Source organism: Oenanthe melanoleuca, chromosome 7 (assembly GCF_029582105.1).
Source record: "Oenanthe melanoleuca isolate GR-GAL-2019-014 chromosome 7, OMel1.0, whole genome shotgun sequence".
NCBI lineage: Eukaryota > Metazoa > Chordata > Aves > Passeriformes > Muscicapidae > Oenanthe > Oenanthe melanoleuca.
This window is the reverse complement of record NC_079341.1, coordinates 4,794,735-4,813,441: the sequence shown is the minus strand read 5'-3', so window position 1 is coordinate 4,813,441 and position 18,707 is coordinate 4,794,735. Positions and strand designations below refer to the sequence as shown.

The window sequence follows — 18,707 nt, the reverse complement described above, 5'->3', positions numbered from 1 at the left end:
GCGTTTCAACTCTTAACGCCCAGCATGGGAAAAGAGCTAAAAAACCCTCCTGAACACACACATTCCAAGCTACCGTGGCAAATAAAAAACTCTCAAGCTCACCTACATCGCATTCCCCCCCTCCGAACTCCCCCTCGGCGCCCTGGTGGGCACAAAGGAAGAAGCCCCGTTTCCCCGCGGGCTTTGAAGTAACCGCAAACAAGCGTGCGATTGCATAGAAATGCTTTATTATGTTTATTTGACCAAAGTAATTAAAATAAGGCATTCCGGGTTAGATGTAAACATAGAGCTAAGCTGCACAGCAGGTGGCTGCTGTACAGTGAGCAGGTGGATGGCAACAACAGCAAGAGTGTCAAGTTCTACTTCTCAAGGGGAAATACACATTCAAAGTTACATTAATATTTAATTTTATTTGTTAAGAATATGGCTTCTCTCGAGATTTGATTCTGAAAAGCGAGGTTTAGATTCAACACAATGGGTTCAAGTCCCAAGACCAAGCTACTCAACGCTCCAGAGATAAAATTGCCTTTCACTACTGCAACTCTCAACACCCAGAGTACTCCATGCTGTACAAAGATAACATATTCATTAAATATTAAATATCCTGCATGTGAGCACACTTATTACTGTTATTAGAGCATGTGCTCTAAATGTCTCTTCCTTTAAATTTAGAAGATCATACAGCACATTTATTTTACTTACATTCTGATGTCTGATTTTATGCCATATGCTAATATAGAAAAGGATTTTGCACGACTCTGCATAGTGAGCATCTGCCCTACTTGTCACTGATAATGTCTCTAGCAATCAGTTCTTTCATTATTTCATTGGTACCACCATAGATTGGCTGAACACGGGCATCCACAAAAGCTCTGAGGGAGGAAAAAAAACAAAATAAAACAAGGAAATATTACAAACAACGCCTCAGAATGAACATACAATTAAAAAAATATATATCTTTAGAGATCCCTCTTTTCAATATATACTCTTCTAATTGACAAAGTAATTTTTATTCTCTAAGAGGCTTCAACTAGAATATTACCACCTTTGTTGTTTTTTTTATAAAAACAGCACCAAAATCTCTACTTAGTGTGTCACATGGCCTGTACACAAACTTCACAGATAATACACAAGCTCCATAAATGTCTCTAAATTTATCAAGACAGAGAAATTTATCAAGACAGAAAAAAATGGGAATGGAAAATTCCTTTTTCTACATATAAACACCTTATCATTTTAAAAGGTGAAAAAAAAAAAGCTAAATGAGCCAGCTAGGCTCTTGATTTGACAATCTGATACTCAGTGGTATCTGATCAACATGTTTTCACCCACATGCATTTAATTTCTGATAAAACATAAACTTGCTCCCCTCATTTCTACTTTTATAGCTTTGCTCCTGTGTTTTCAATTAACATTTTCTTCTAAAAAACCAACTTCGCTTTTTTGAAAAAAAAACAAAACAAAACAAAAAAAAACAACAACAACCAGAAAATAATTGCTGGACAGCTTATGTGTTATTTGGAGAATCAAAACAAAGCTTTCCTGCAGACCTCTGTACAGTAGATTCCCTTTCAATCAAACCTGATAAGAAAAGGAACTGTAAATCACTACTAACACTTAACAATACAGAGATTCAAAGGAAGTTTGACTTTGTTGGTGATCTTTCACCATACAATCTGAAATGTTACACTTACTTTGCAATTGGATACTCCCACATGTACCCCCATCCTCCGTGCATTTGTACACACTGAGTAGCTATGCTGTTTTGGAGATCAGAACACCTAAATGGCCAAAAGGAAATTTGCTTTTAGAAGGACATGATGTTGCAAAACAAAAGCTAAAGATATGTTAACAAGTCAAAAAACATAACATGATTAGTAAGAAATAAATACTGCTCCATTTAATGCATTAAAAGTTTGTTCCCTTTATGGGACAGCTTTAAGAAAAGGCAAGGTTTCAAAACAGACAGGCTTGTTTACCTTTCTCAGAGGCCAAGAGAATCCTTTTGTGAAGCAAGTTGATACAGTCTCTTTTCTTGCCAAATCCTTCAGCTTTGTCAGAAATTAAGAATAAACCAGGCTTCCCCCCACCACTGCCATTAGCCACACCAGGATACCCTTTGAGCATAACCACCACCTGGGCATAATTTATTTTCTGCAATAGCCTTCAATTCTAAAACACACTGTAATTCTTCAACAGCATTTGTTGACTGCAAAATATGTATTTAATAGCAAGAAAAAATTAAATCACACTGGAAGCTGAAACTGTAGTTAGAAGCCATGAAAAAACCCCCACTTTTTAAGTGTATAGCTTTCAGTGGCAAAGGAAGAAATGAAAATAACAAGCCAATTGCTTTCTTCTGGAAAAATGGAATAATTTTCCCCAAATCATCCCTTCATTTAAATGCTTACAGTTTATTATACCAACTGTAATTCTGCAGCAGTGAGTTACTGCAACTGTCTTTACTAAATATATTCTCAAATTCTTTTAGGTATGTACCACAACCTGTCACCACAAGAAAAAACAAACCAAAACAAACCTACAGACTTTTCTCCAGATATGAAAAAGGAGATGCACAAACCTGGTTTTAAAATCCTTCAAAGCTCTAACTCAAGCCATTGACTATACAAAAAGTTTGAAGGAAAATTCGAGACTAGAGAGAATCTCCTAATGCATTAGAGAATAAAACAATTCTACATTCAAGTATTTTCCAGACCATTAAAGTGAGTCTTATGGAAGGGTCACAGGGACTCCACAATAGAAAGAGGAAATGAAATCTACAACAAATCATGATGGTAAACAGCTGTGAAAGTGAGGGAGTTTCAAAAGCCTTGCTTAGGGAAATTTGTTGAGGAAGTGAGTCTGCATATCTCAGCTGGCATTAGTTGCTTCTTCCTCCTCAAAACTGAATGCCTCTGCTTCTGTACCTGGTACTTCTAGGTAATCACTGCCAAGAGTAGCACTCAAAACTCTTCCTTCCATTGTAAATATTTCTGCTCATTTCCTCTATACTTATTTTGAAAAGCCTAAAACCTGTAAACCTGAGTATATTCCACAAATTTCTTTGTTCATGCCCAGTGTGGTTTTTTTCTCCCATCTTTGCAACAAGCTAAAACTATACAAATTCATGTACCACTACCTTAGATGTTTCCAGTTGTTTTTCTATGGCAAAACTAAGTTAATATATAACACCAACAAGCATGGGGTGAAGGAGAAGTAGTTCTGGACAATAAAGGAAAACACTGCTCAGTCTCAGTTACAGCAACAGCTGTAGCCAAAACCAGACAGCTTTGAAAACTGGCTAGGTCAAACAGCTATTGTTAAGTAACATTAACTAAACAGTATCATAGAGCTTCAAATCTACTTAAATTTGGCTCCAAATATTCACATTTTGCTTTAAAAACAACCCCAAACCAAGCCATATACCCCATTAAAAAAACAACAAAGAAAACCAAAAGACACTCAACAACAAACTGCTAACAATGAAATGTAAATTTTTGTCTAAATACCAATGGAGCACTCACTTTTAATTAAAGCTAAAACAGAGGCATGAACTTGTTATTAATGGAAGCCTATTTGAAAAGCATGCCTTTGTTTTGGAATTGATCTGGTTAAGCAACCCTGGTTTTCAATGTAACTTGGATTTTTGTTGACCACATCAGAGTTAAGATCATGCAACACTTGCAGATGACTGTAAGCACATACCAATACTTTGCCATGGAGGCTGTGGCAGAGTCCAGGCGTTTATCTGCGTGGAGCTGCAAGCAGTTGTCCATAAAAGCTCGGGCCACACAAATCTGAGTTTTTATTTCAGCCAACTTGTGCTGTACTGTCTTGTTTTGGAAGGGGACAGAGAGGACAGAGGAAAGAAATACCATGCAGTTTAATACTTAAAGAAGAAAATGTAGCATTTTCCAAAAGGATTGCTGTTAGAAATCACTATTTCAAACTTTGGCTCTGTACATCATGAGACACCATACTTTCCAGACAATTATGTATTCACTAGTCTTAATAGACAAAGCTACTGCTCTTTACTTGTAAAGGTCAACTCAAAACACAAATTTAAGAGAAAAAGCACAAGAGAAAGGGAAAACAAATTCCTAGAGAGCACGTGGCCCAGAGTGCTCTGTCACTCAAACATCCTTTTACTCTGTAGAGCCATGAACTTTCCCAATTAAATAACATTTCACCATCTATTGAATGTTTTTTATAGGTATTCTTCAGAGTTTAAGCTACATGCAAAGAGACTGAAGCAAAAAATAAAAGAAATTTTAGACTATCAGAAAGTTTTTCAGCATCAAGTTCTGTTACACTGGAAAAGAGGTCTAGATAGAAGAAGTAAAATCCATCATAAGGTTATGTACAACCAGACCAGGCAGGCATTTCTAGAAATGTATTAAAAAAAAAAAAATCTTGCTTCCCTTGACAATAAATAAACTGGACCAGTGTACTACTACAAGGAAAGAATTCATTTCAAATGCTGCAATGTGGCATGACTAAATGAATTAGCCCAAGGCAGAGCTCTAATTGGAAAGGATTATTTATAATATGCACAAGCAAGTCATCAGCAACAAAAAAAGGAAATTGAACAGATATGCAGAAATACATTATTTTGGCAAAAATACTGTACTTTATGAAATTTATTGTCCACCTTCTGGTGGTCTAGCTTAAAAAAGGAGATTATTTTGGAGATCTCTGCACAGTGAACTACTACAAATAGGAAACATCCCTTACCTACATTAAAAAAGTTAAAATAAAGTCCTTTTGTGTTTCAGTCACAGACTGCACATACTAAATCCCATCTGGAATTATGGATTCCTGAAAGTTAGCTTTAAAAACACATGAAGATCATAATCCTCTGAAGGATACCTAGCATTCCAACCTCTAAAAGATTCAGTTCTGAAAGACTTGAGTTTGAGAAACAAAGTCTCAAGATGTAGAAATCGACTTTTTTGTTAATTATTTAAAAAATACATAAAAAAAAGAGACAGCCAACATCTTTAGCCCACGTGAGTCAGCTTTATCCTATAAAACAAATATGCAGGAGCTTGGCCTCCTTCAGCCCTAACAGTTAATATTGTTATCAGGAAAATTGTAGTATAGCAATCCTGTGGAAAGCAACATCTATTTTATGACTAGTGCAGGCACAAACATCTCAAAACTCAATTACCTACTCTCATCAAGAGTGAGCTCTGCCCACAGAGCATGACCCAACAGCTTTTCATGCAGTCACACAAACACCCAGACTGCAGCTGGCTGAGGAATCTCATTACAACATTCATGAAGCACCTCTGCACCACTCAGGCACTGCTGGCCCTCCTCCAGCAGCCTCCAAAATAATTTTTCTGCAATGCTCCGTGTCCAGAGGAAGACAGTACCTGCACAGCTGGCCCCCAGGATTTCAGGCACAGACAAATACAGGCAATTGTATTTGTATTTCTAGGCAGGACCCTGTGATTAGCACCTCTGGCAGTAAAATGCAAGCCTAAGATCAACAAGGGAATAGTTCCTCAGCAGCAGCAAGGAGCCAGTACACTTCCTGCCTACCTACTTCCCTCTCAGAAGCAGCACTGCTGGGAGGTTACCCACCCAAGTCATAAAATACATAACTAAGGCTTTTCTGGTGCTTCTTTAAAATCATTATTTTTGCATTTCAAAAATGAATAACACTGAAGCAAAAAACAGCCACAGCCCAATAGTGAAAGCTTTGAAAATGATCCTTTCAAAACAGCCCCATGATTTTCATTTGGTCACTACTAAACATACATAGCTGGACAGCAAACACACACTAGAATCTGTACACAAGCAGCTCAGTTCTTACTCACCTGCAAATGAGCAATTGTCTTCCCAAAAGCTTTTCTCTGCTTCACATAATTCCTTGTTTCTTCAAACATGAATTCACAGCCAGCAAGAGCCATATCAGCAATTAGGAGTCTTTCCTTTTGAAACAAATTACAGAATCCAATTGAGTTAGTCCTACATTTCTCTGCATCAGATGCACAATTAGGACACAGATGTTCAGTGTTGTTCATTAAAGGGAGTGGGAGCAGAAGTCACATAAAATATCAAACCAGACATACCGCATTACTGAAATTAATGAGTAGGACAAATGCCATGCTGTCTCTAAGTACTTTGACAAAAGCACAGACACATTTTGAAAAGCACTGCCTCCTTGTCCTCTGAAATAATTCCAAAATTTCATAAACTGAGTTATAAACTAGGAACGTGTTTTGGCAGCTAAACAATTTCTTTACTTTGCTATATGAACAGAGTTCCATGTAACTTTAATATGCTATTCCTTGCAAAGAGCTAGAACAGCACTGCTTGTTTCTTGAAAGAGAATGCCAAATTAATCAGATGTCCAAGTTACACTCAATTTACTAAGCAAAGTGCCTCCATAGTAGAAGTACACAAGAAATCTGTGGTATGTCCTTTTTAATACACTATCCTCAGATTTTTCAATAGCTGGGTTGTTGATTAAGATATCTGTCTTTGAGCTGGTGGGGTATCAACACTTCCAGCAATGCCCAAAGAATTCTACAGCTAGAACTATGTGGCTCTGGGGTTTAAAAGGCTGACCACAAGGAGAGCTTGTCTTGACCCTATCAGCCTCTTGGAGTCTCTACCTCATCACCACTGGAACTCAGGAGCTGGTGGTTATATGTGTGTTTTTCTGTATTTCTTCTATCTATCTTTCTCCCTTTCTTCTTCTAATTCTCTTTTCATTGAACATTTTGGATAATGTAACATGGGACGGGTTTAAAGATTGCTTAGTTAGACTAAGTTAATGCTAAGGTAAGTGTTTGATGTTAATTGGATGTTGCACTACACCCTTTGTCAAAGCTCCTTGATTTTCTATATTTTGCCAGTAAACTTGTGTAACTTTGACCTCTTGAGAATATCTGGTTACTATTTCCCATAGAAATGTTTTGGGGTTTTACAAAGGCATCCTGCTTCAGCAACCCAGGTGGCTGACAAAATACATGAACTTCAGGACTAATGACAAGAACTGTCTCTGTATTCTTCCTGCAGACAGCAAACACTCACATTCCTTTTACCTGAGGGAGCTCTGCCATCAGATAGTAGAAGCCTTTGTTCTCTTTTCCAAGCAAGGCACTGGCTGGCAACCGCACATCTTCAAAAAACAGCTCTGCTGTATCCTAAGAGGATTTGAAATGGAGAACAGTTGAGAGCCTGACATTCCCATTAAACTAATTTTCCCCAGATTTGGCCTGGAAGGATCCTCCAAAAGTTATCAAGTTTACATTCTACTCAGAGCAGCTGCAGAAAAACAATCAGCTGAGGGCCTTGCCTAGCTAAACTTTTCAAAGCTTGAAAGATGAAGGCTCCAGGACCTCTCTCAGCCTCTGTGCAAGCATCAAATCACTTTCCCAGTGGACTTGTTTATCCTAACACCTACTAAGAATTTTCTTTAATGTAACTTGTCTCCTTTCAGTCTGCTCCTCAAAGAAGGATCAGGCCCCACCATCTCTACAGCTAAACATATCAGTAAGATCCTGTTCTTCCAGGCTTCTTCAGAGTAAATGCATCCAGCTTTCTCAGCCTCTCCTTGCACATCACACACCTCAGACTTCCACAGGCAAAACCAGGATACATGTTGCATGTTTGTGCTCTGAAGTCTAACAACTAGACTAGAACCATAGTTCCATCTCATATTTATTTAGCAGTTTCCAGGCATTAAGTGGGTTTAGACTTTCTCCAAGTCAATTGCATTGGAGGTTGTATGAACTCACCTGAGCTTTCAGGCCGATTTTGTTCAGCTTGCGCCCCTTGATGAAGCCTTTCATTCCATTTTCCACCAGGAAGAGGCTGATCCCGTGAGCAGGGGACCGCGCCTCCCGGTCTGTAACCGCCACCACGATCACCACGTCGCTCATCCACCCGTTAGTGATGAACACCTGGCAAAAAAGGCAGCTTAGAAAAAAGCAAGGTGGATAGAGGTCAGAAGAGATCACCAAGTAGCAGGAAGTAAAATTACACTGACACTTTCAAAGGTGAACTGCAAGGCAACGTTCAAGTGTCCAGAAGAATTTCAAGCTTTTGATATAAAGTGTTCTGGAACAAGGCAGACATTAATTTGAGAAGTATTGTGTAGGGCAGAAGTGCAAAGTTAAAGAATGCACAGTTCTATTTCTTTTGTCTATCCCATGATAAATAAGGAATACTGTATCAAATGTAGATATTAAATAAACACAGAGGTTGTCTTGTCTAGAAATTAAATTAGTAAAGAATGACACTCAAAACTATCAACAGCTTCTCATCAAAACTGCCTACTATTGTCCTGCAGAACAATTGATGGGCCTGTCAAATGATCCATCTTAATTCCAGCAAAAGAGAGCTTTCTGTCCTATGCATATGTATCTGCTTGCACACATTCTCACCACTGAAATTCTGCTAAGACCAGAACTCTCTATCAGTACTATGTTAACAGCAGCAGTACAAAAGAAGGTTAAGACATTTCACAGCTTTCAAAAAAATGATCTGTTAAACCCACACTCCCACTTCAACACTATTTCTGCCTTCTTATTTTTCATTATGGTAACGAAAAAACTGCTTTGCCACAGCTTGATAACACAGTGAGAGTACCTGATGCAGATGTTTTTGGTTTTTTCTAACAAGACCAACAAGACTAAGCTCCTGAATAAAGACTCACAGCTTGCACAGCTTGCATTGTGGCAACACAAGTTTTTACTCAGGCTACAGAAGATTTCACAACAATAGTGTATATATTTTATTGTTAAACATCAGTACTAAGAACCATACCGTTCATACTACACAGAACATTTTTCCCCCTTTCCTTCACAGTTTAAGGGAAAATAAGCCTTTTAAGAGGCTTATTTTAACCAAAACATACAAGCCCTCCCATAAATCAGTTTGTAAATTGCCTGCAACAGACATATCTTAAGACCTATTAGAGAAAAGTAACTGGGATAAAAAACAACTACAACATAACGCACACAAAAATCCAAACCAAAAGCAAAAAGACTGTGAGGAGATGCTGAGAGCAGTGAACATCCTGCTGCATTCAGCTAAATGTATTCAGCTCCTAAAGCCTATGAGCAGTAGGTATGTCAGTGCACTTACCTTACTCCCATTAAGAATCCAGTCACTCCCATCTTTTTTTGCATATGTCCGTATTCCCTGCAAGTCACTAAAACAAAATTCAAAAGGTCCTTCAAAAAATCATTCCAGAAGTTGCAATTTGTATATTGAATTCTATCCAGTACAAAATAAGGCAGATTTTATACCATCCAGACATGGGCTCAGTGATAGTGAGACATTGTGAAACAGCCAAGTGTGACAGAAACCACAAGCACACTGTGACAAAGGATGATAAATCTAGGCAATCACACAGGAGCATGAGGCCCCATTTCCCCATCTCTGCTTGTGGCAGGTGGTGTAATACAAACACTGACATCAACAGGTCAGCATCCACCTCCACCAGTATACACAACAAATGCCAGATGAAACCACATTCTCTACACAGGCTCAATCCTCATCTGGAGGCTCTGTGAAAAGCCATGAGCAACATCTGTCATTTGGAGAAACATGACACCAACAGGTTTTGTACTTCATGTGTCTCTCTGAAAGGACTCAGAGCAAAGAAAAACAAGGTGTTCTGTTCTACAGAAAAAGCTAATAGTAAAGCCAAGCCTTCTTTACCAAGGTATGTAATTTCCCACAGACTATGCTTCAAGTTATAAATACGTTCACATGACAAGCAAGTTGGTAACTATAAACTCTGACTGCAAAAGCAAATAAAAAGCATATTTGCCCACAGTAGGACAGTACAGAAATGGAATCTGAACTACTATCTTGAAATGACAGAGCTGTAATAAAGTAATCTATAACAGGTTTTTCCAGTCTCACCTATAATGTAGGATAGAATAATCTGTAAAGTAACTAACCGGGAAGCTCAGAATGTTTTCCACTTGACAAATCAAAAGACAGCAAGTAATGTTGAGACCACTGTTTTAGTATTTGGCTTACCTGCCAGCCCCAGGCTCTGTCATGGCAATAGCTCCAATGCATTTGCCTGTAACCATTTGGGGGATAAAGTGTTTAATCTGTTCTTCAGTGCCATAGTTTGCGATGTAGGGCATGACTATATCTGAATGAAGGCTGAACCCTGGGCCTGTACAGTTAACATACATCCTGGAAAAAAATGGGAGGGGGAGAGTTCAGAAAAAAGTACAATCAAAGATTTGAACACTGAACATGCACCATTACAGCACAAACCCAAGAATGAAGAAAACCCCACTACAAAGAAGTTTCAGAGATCTTCTGGAACTTTTACCATTATTTATAGAATTTAATTTCACAGCCAAGTGGGTACATAACCTACCAGGCTAAAAAAAAAAAAAAGCTTCCCCCAGTCAGAAAGCCAGTGTTACTCAAACAACGATTCAGAACACTTAAAACAGAAGGATTTACATATGTGTAAACTACCCCTTCCAGGGGAAAGGTAATATCATTTTCTGAAAGCAAATGCAGTCCATAATGAGGAAACTTGGAAAGAAAATACAGTTCCAAACATTATGATCACAGAGATTCTTCCTGAAGCATGTGGTACTCACTGCTCCTCCCAGACGATGGCAGAAGAGAGAATATCAGCTCCGATGCCTCCATGTTTCTCAGCAATAGCAACACCCAGCAAACCCTGCTGTCCAGCCTTTTCCCAGAGCTCCCTGCTCACTTGGCCATCCTTCTCCCATCTGTAAAACAGACACAAAGCCAGGGTCACACACTGAACCCCCCCACATGCTAGTGTTTATCTGTCACACTGTTTATCTGCTTCACACTGGAGCACCAACAGACAGTGTGAAGGTGCACAGACAAGGATATGGCACAGACAGTAAGCTGTGGCCTAATTACAGAGTTTCTAATCTTCAAGTCCACAGATGACACCAGCATTACAGGGACACCAACTGTAAAGCAAGTTGCAACTCTTGCCTCCAATGTGTAACCTGACAAGATTTCATTAAGACTTAATTACACCAGACTGGGATTTAGGCAATTTAGCCCCAACCATCTGGATAATTACAGGCAGGTCTTTATCCTCCTAACATTCTATTTACATATGTACATTTACCCTCATAAAAAATGAATATAACACATCAGTATCTTTTGCCTTCAGACTTCTACTCTACCAATGAAAAATGCTTTATCAGAACTAAATGATACCACTTTAGTCAGTTTTATATAAAAATCTGTCCCTGTACCCTTCTTATGAGTCAGTACTGTATCTTGGTAAATTACTGTTTTAAGGTACTTTCAGGTTTGTGTAAATATATAGCTGAGGCTTATCTGCTGACAGCTTCCACAGGAATCATCTGTCCTTGAAAAATTAGTGCCTCTTTATGGGGTTTGCAACTCAACAGAATGTTGAATGGCCATTAAAGGTCCAAGTTTTCTTTTTTTAATGCTTTTTTCTTCAAATGCCACTATTTTAAAATTATATGGTAACTGGATTATATCAGAGATATTCCTCTGACACACCTGTGTGCAGCAGAGCTATACCATAGCTATTTACCTGCAGTTAATCAAGTAACTTATTCTACACATAAAACAGAATCATAGAATGGTTTGGATTGGAAAGGACCTTAAAGCTCATCCAGTCCTGACCCCCTTTCATGTGCAAGAACATTTTTACTAGCCCAGGTTTCTCCAAGCCCTAACCAACCTGGCCTGACCACTCCCAGTGATGGGGCAGCCACAGCTTCTCTGGGCAAGCTATTCCAGTATTTAATCTGATTTACAGAGCTTTTGCTCCTACACTAGAAATCTTAAATTTATTTTTACCATCTTTGCTTTCCCCCTGATCCCCACTTTGAGGGACATTCCTTTCTCTACTTCACCCAGCATGAAAGCTTCTCTCCTCACAATAATCCACAATCACATTCACTGACACTACATTTGTATTTGATACTCTTCACCTCAGCCCAGAAAACTAATACTGTGCCTGAAGCCTCCTTGTTTACTTAAAAGGTGTAAGAACAGAGTGCTTCATTAGCCCCTGGAGTGATGCAAGAACACAAGCCCGACTTGATCCAGCCTCCCCAAAAAATGGTTGTGTCAGCAGGAGGGTAAAGGGGATCTTCAGCAACCTCAAGCAGAGCCAATACATGTACACAAACCTGCCTTGGAAGTCCTTCCAACACAAAGTGAGGGAAAACATCTGGTTTTATGGGCAGAATATGACTGTATAGTGGAAGAGCAAACTACTATAAGGCTGTGGTTTGAGGATAAAAGAACAACCTGTTACCCACCCTGCAAGCCTCCTGCTGCTCATTCCTGCCCTCAATTGAGGCACCTCAGCTCTTTGTGGATACACATTTGAGCTGTGTCAGGATCCTCCCATCTAGCACAGCAGTTTCAGAATAAGCCCTACACTATCCCTTGCTGTTTTCACTTCAAGTAAACTAGAAATTGCTTAAGACACTAATACAGCTTGACACTTTTGGTTCAAAACCATACCCTGAGTTAATCTCTTTCCTTTTTACCACTATAATGTGATTGGATATGACTAAAATAAGGGCTAAAACCACCCTCCAGCTTTAGTTCAGTGGAACTGCAACACTTCTACTCTGTACAGAAAACACACATATTTCCACAGAAACAAAAAATAAAGAAATCCAAACAAAGATGTTTTGTTCATGTTTTTTGGTAATGAGTAACTCGCCTCACCATGCTACATGTACTTGCATGTAGCTACAAAATGTACTGCAAGAGACACAGTAACACATGACCAAAGCATTTTTTTCAGTGACTATTTCCCAATCGTGTGGGAACTGAACTGTCCCCCAACTTTACCCCAAAAGCATCTGTGTCAGTTAATCCTAGAAGCAGGGAAACTCTGCTGCAGCTGCAAACTGCATTTGTCTGCTCATGGGTCTAAGCTGAGACTGCCCACCCAGGAGCTCAAAGGATGCACTCAATTTTGATAATGTGTGATCTTCCTTCACACATGACTTTCATAGGTTTAATTTGGTAAATTTGAAATAGAAAGAGTGCACATAAAAACTAATAACATTTACATCCCATTGTATGAGGAGTAACACCACAAAAAGCATTTTGGGGAAAAATGACAAGATGTTGAAGAGGTTATCTTACTCTGCATGAAAAGGCAGCACTTCTTCCTGAAAGAATTTCCTGGCACTCTCCCTGAAGATATCATGGTCTGATGAGAAGATCCTCCGAGTGCCTATATCAATCAAAGTTTTAGCTGAAGATGGCTCCAGGCGCTTTGTGCCATGCTGTTCTGTTTGCAGAGGACTGGAAAAAGACAAATTAATGCATCTGTTAGGACACAGACACCCTATTTGCATAACCCTTTTAAAAGGGAGGAAATTCCTGTGTTACTAAACAGTTCACATCCCAACTCTGGCACATCATTAGGTTTAAAGGATACCCATGATAAATATAAAGAACTAACATACACTGCACTCCACTGGACTATTAATGGAGGTAAAGCAAGGCTGGTTTGTCCTTAACACTTAAATTAAAAACAATAATACATACTAAGCTAAAATAATAAAATTACCCTAATGAAAGCATATGTAAAAATAAAATTATGAAATAGTGGCAATGTCAATAGTAGAAACCACACATGGAAGCATAATTATGAAATATGAAAGAAGGGGTTACAACACTTTTGTAGAGGTTTGGAACATCAAAGATGACATACTACTTTAAGGCTGAAATGAAAATTCACTCCTCATATTTGTGCATTGGATTCTGTGACTTGCTTTTATTGCATTGCCATGAAACAGAAATTTTAAATGCAGAGCTGAGTACATGGAAAAAGCACTGACTTTTCTCAAACTGTTTTGTTAATCTCTCAGAACTTCCACACATCAACAGTGTGTAGTCCTACAGAACTCAGCTGAGCCTATTTGCTCAAAAGTCTTTATTTACTACCAGACGTAGTTAATCAAGCTCTGCCAGTGCAAAAATCCCCCTGAAACACAGACTCTACTTCTAATAATATTTGGAAAAAATAAGTATTTTTAACCCACAAATCCAGACACACAGTGACTCTCTGAAAAACCCCACCTTATTTTTAAAGCTGTTTAAGATGATGTTGAGCTTGATTTAAGCCCAACCTTTTGTTTCACTGTGGCATATCACACAGGGAAGGGCCTGGCTGTCCCTTATTCCCAACCACAGCCCTGGGAAGGTGCGATCCCACTCCAGCCCTTGTGCTCCCGCTGCCGCCACGGGGGAACGCGGTGCCCGGGCAAGGTCGGGCTGTCACCTGCTGCCAGCACGGGACACGGCCGGGAAATGGAGCAAAGGTCGCGACACCGCGGCCATGGATGCGCCGGGGCCCCACACACATATATATACATATATATGTGCACACACAGCGCCCGTAAAGCTCCCGCTACACATATACACACCACACGCATCCCCACCCTCCGAACACACAGAGGTGCCCAGCTCAGCACACCCACACAGCCCCGAGCAGGCGGGAAAAGGTATCCACCGCGGCTTTTACAGAGCCCCAAGCTCAGGGGAGCTCCCCCACCCTCACGCAGAGGTGCCCACCGCGGCCGGCCCCGCTCACCTGGGCTGGGCGGACAAGGAGCGGGAGCCGGCGGCTCGCAGGAGGCCGCGCAGGCGGAGCACCCGCGTCGCCATCTTACGGGACAGGGCGGGACGGGAGAGAGCCCTGAGGGCTATGCCTGCGCCCGCCTACCCACGGCTGTCAGCGCCGTCCGGGCGGGGCCGGGAGCGCGCTGAAACGTCGGATAATTAATGTTTTTCTACTGTGGCTTTGCAATCGCGTCACGACAGGATACGGGAGCAAAGGTGACAGCAAAGCGATGTAGGGGTTGTGCGCTGAAGGCGGCCCGTGTGATGGCAGTCGATGTGAGGGACAGGCAGGGTTCCATCGTCCTCCTTCAGAGCCCTCAGGAGAGGGGCGGGCGCCCTGGCGGGGCGGCGTGGCGGGAACGGAGCCCTCAGGGCTGCCCTCAGCGGCTCTGCCGCCATTTTGCCTTGGCGGGCCCGCTCCTGCTTTCGATGGGTTTTCATTTACAGAACCTGACCGCCAAAAGAATTCAGCACGATTTCTTCTTCTCTTCTCTTCTCTTCTCTTCTCTTCTCTTCTCTTCTCTTCTCTTCTCTTCTCTTCTCTTCTCTTCTCTTCTCTTCTCTTCTCTTCTCTTCTCTTCTCTTCTCTTTTCTCTTCTCTTCTCTTCTTCTCTTTTTTTCTTCTTTTTTTATATATTTTTGTGTGTGATTTTTCTTTTTTTGTTTTGTGTTGGTTTAGCACGCGCTTTTTTCCCTCTTTTTTTTCTTTTTTTTTTTTTTTGTGTTTTTTAAGGTTTTTTTGTTTGGTTAGTTTGTTGTGTGATGGTTTAGCAGGCGCTTTTTTCTCTTTTTTTTCGCTTTTTTTATTTTCTCTTTTCTCTTTTTTTCTTTTTTTCTTCTTTTTTTTGTGTGTGGTTTTTGTTTGTTTTGTGGTGGTTTAGCACGCGCTTTTCCTCCCCCTTTTTTCTTTTTTTTTTTTTTTTTTTGTATTTTTTTATTTATTCTGTTTTGCGCTGGTTTAGCAGTTTTTTTCTCTTTTTTTCTTTTTTTGTGTGTGTGTTTTGTGTGTGATTTTTGTTTTGTTTTGTGGTGATTTAGCACGGGTTTTTTCTCTTTTTTTTCTTTATTTGTTTGGGGTTTTTTTGGGTTTTTGTTTGTTTGTTTTGTTTTGTGAGGTTTTTTTATTTTCTTTTTTTTTTCCTGCTGGTTCTCTAAATTAGGTGGTTTATGATTATCCAGAGGATGGAGGTGTTGTTCTGAACGTTACCCATCACACACTGAGGCAATGTATTTCTATTTTTTTAATTCTAGTACATTATTTGTGTAAAGCAGGGAGCTAGATGGTATTAACTTTCCTCTAGTTACTGCAATGCTCAAAACTGTACTGATTAACAACAACAACAACAAAAATCCAAATTTTTACTCAGTTATTCACATCTTGGACTTAATATCAGAGCAGGCATTTCTTTAAGGAAGAGCAAACTGCTGGAAGTGAGGAGAAGGATAAAGATTTAGTAGTCTGCTCATAGTTCTTCATCCCTTTGGCTCCTGAGGTCACCCTGCTGAAGGGGGCACAGTCCTGATAGGGGATACTCTCCCAAGTCAGCCTTTTTTGGGAGAGTTTTGAGCTTTAAATGGGATCTAGCTCCAAGAAAGCAGCTCCTATCAGCTTATTTTACCAACAACACCCGGATCTGCAAACTGATAGATATAACTGGATGTGCATAGAGATCTGATAAATAAATCTGATATCTAGAAAGTATGTGTTACTAAACATCATTAAATATGGGGTTAAAATGATATACACTTCTCATTATTGGGGTTTTACATGCTTCCCTCACTTCCTGTGTGGTGCTGTGGAACTTTCAGGAACTACCCTCTGGAGTCATAAGATGATACATCAGCAAAAAGGAAGTTTTGAATCTTGATGTTTGTTCAGAAATAAAACAAATGCTGAAAAGGCTCAAAGTGCAATGCAGGTTGGACGAGAAGATACTTTTCAAAACTTCACCATTTTAATTAATACTTTATTGGGAGTGAATTGTACAAAATCTGGTTTGAATGATTGTGGTTTGGGTGGTTTTTATATTGATCCACAGTCTAAACTTGTTGCAAAGTTTTTTAACATATATAAAAAATATTTTCAGCTGTGTTCCTGCAGCTTAGGCCAGGAGATGGCACTAGGGGAATAGCTATTCCTGTGGATAGGCTCATCTGAAAGCAGCAGTGCCTCTCCACCAGGGACAGTGTTTTCAGTGTGACACATTGGCAGTACACAGAGCTGCCTGTACTTACAGACAGAAGCATCCAGTTGCAGCCTGAAAAACTTGTCCTGCTTTTTCATTTGATCTCCTTTTATTGTATCAGAGTCGGCAGGAGGGAACCATGCACGGGAGAAGGGAAGAAGTAATAAGGAGATTGTTGGGAATTACTGAACTTGGATGCCTAGAGGTAAAATTTGGCTGTGTTTATGAGGTCCTGTCAGGTACAGCCTCCTGGAAAGTGCCTTCCTTAAGCTGGTGTAGGCTCCTGGGCAAGCCAAACACCTTGGTCATAGGTCTGTTAACAAAGGGAAATTTGCATTTCCAGGGATGCCAGATCACCCAATTTCCAGTCTTGGTAGTTTTGTTGTAGCAAGAAAATCTGGCAGGATGTATCCCATACTGTGTGCACTGTAACAGAGCTGAGAGATGGCAGATCTTGTCCTAAGCCACAGAAAAGTAAACTTCGCCCAGGCTTCAAGGATCAGTTTCTGGGATCAGGAAATACTTTAAATAGATAGTGGCAATCAGACAGGCATTTGGCATTCTTTGGGGAAGAAGGGTAGCTACAAAAAAAAGCCAAAAAAAACCCCAAAATCTTTTTCCTTTTTAATGTGCTTACAGAAAACAGAGTAGAAGTGGATGCTGCAACAGGACAGAGACAAATGTTGCTCCTTACAGATGCTGTTTCCAGTTCAGGATTGTGCTTTTCTTGCAACAGCCTACTGGGTCTTTACAGAGACACAGCAAAGCCAGGGTTAAGTGACAGTACTGTACTCCTTCCTAGCCCTGTCTGGTCCCTGTACCTCTGTTCCTCCTGAAGGCACCATCACAGGCTGAAATCTCTAATTCTCCTTTTCTGCCACTCATGGCGATGCTTTCTCTTTGTTATGGTCATCTCCCATACCAGTATATGGCCTGTCTCTCCTTCCTGAGCTCTGGATCAGGAGAGTAGGGTTTGTCCTAGGTTATTGGTATAAATTGTCCTGAGTTATAGTTCTCCCCTGCTGGGTTAGTGGCAGACTTTCTCCTTTGACTCTCCAGACTGCAGAGATCTCTGTTACTCTGTGATACCCAGAAGTAACAATATCCATTCCTCTGGTGTTAGAGCTGTTGCCAGAGTAGTGTAAAGACACCAAGTCAGAGGGCTCCCCTGCAGTGTACAATGTACAGCCCTGACCTCAGGAATTTGTGACATTTGGGCTTTGCTATGAATTGATTTCAGTCACCCATTTATGGCTGGTTTTTTCATTATTTCCAATATTAGCAAGTCATTGCTACAGCTGGAAAGGATCTGCATTCTCTTCAGTGTCTGCTTTGCTGTGAACAATATCTAACATGTTTACTACAGTGAATGTAATTTAAAGCATTATCATACTGAAAAAAATGCACATGGCTTTGCTAGATACCAAGTTAGCAAATAAAGAAATTGTAGGTGGCCTGGAGAAAACGTGTTCAAAGCTCTGTGAGTAAGACAGGTGGAAATGAAAATTGGGTTGGTTTTTGTCAAACTTAATGTTCATCTGAGAAACATGGATTCTCCAGACATGAAGACTGTACAAGTACATTCAGGTAAGAACAGCCTTATAAAAATAATTATCTGTTTTTAAGAAGAGATAATTTTTGTGGTCTTTCATTCCCACTGCAAAATAAAAGAACTTTTAAAGGAATTGAACAAACAAGTCTCATTGTATACTTTTTTCCTGTCAAATAATTCACCTGCAACTTTCCATGTGCATTCCTGAGCTGGGATATCATTAATCTTGTTATGTCTGCAGCAGCATCTGTTGCTGTGGATGGGTGCTCTCCAGGGACAGGCATGTTGGATTTTATTTTGATAACAGACAACTTAATGTAAAAACTACCAGTTGATATAGCCCTTGGATG

At 40.0% G+C, this 18,707-nt stretch overlaps 1 protein-coding gene across 1 annotated transcript; it reads right to left on the bottom strand.

Annotated features, from left to right (window-relative positions):
• Window positions 1-205: 205 nt before the first annotated feature.
• Window positions 206-14,948, bottom strand: ACADL (acyl-CoA dehydrogenase long chain). Its single transcript, XM_056496396.1, has 11 exons — window positions 14,591-14,948; window positions 13,135-13,296; window positions 10,599-10,736; window positions 10,012-10,176; window positions 9,106-9,172; window positions 7,755-7,919; window positions 7,059-7,160; window positions 5,826-5,939; window positions 3,706-3,833; window positions 1,695-1,781; window positions 206-872 (listed from the first exon to the last, which is right to left on the bottom strand). The coding sequence occupies exons 1-11, from the start codon at window positions 14,662-14,664 to the stop codon at window positions 779-781; spliced, it is 1,296 nt and encodes a 431-aa protein (XP_056352371.1). The 5' UTR covers window positions 14,665-14,948; the 3' UTR covers window positions 206-778.
• Between the last annotated feature and the right edge of the window lie 3,759 nt (window positions 14,949-18,707).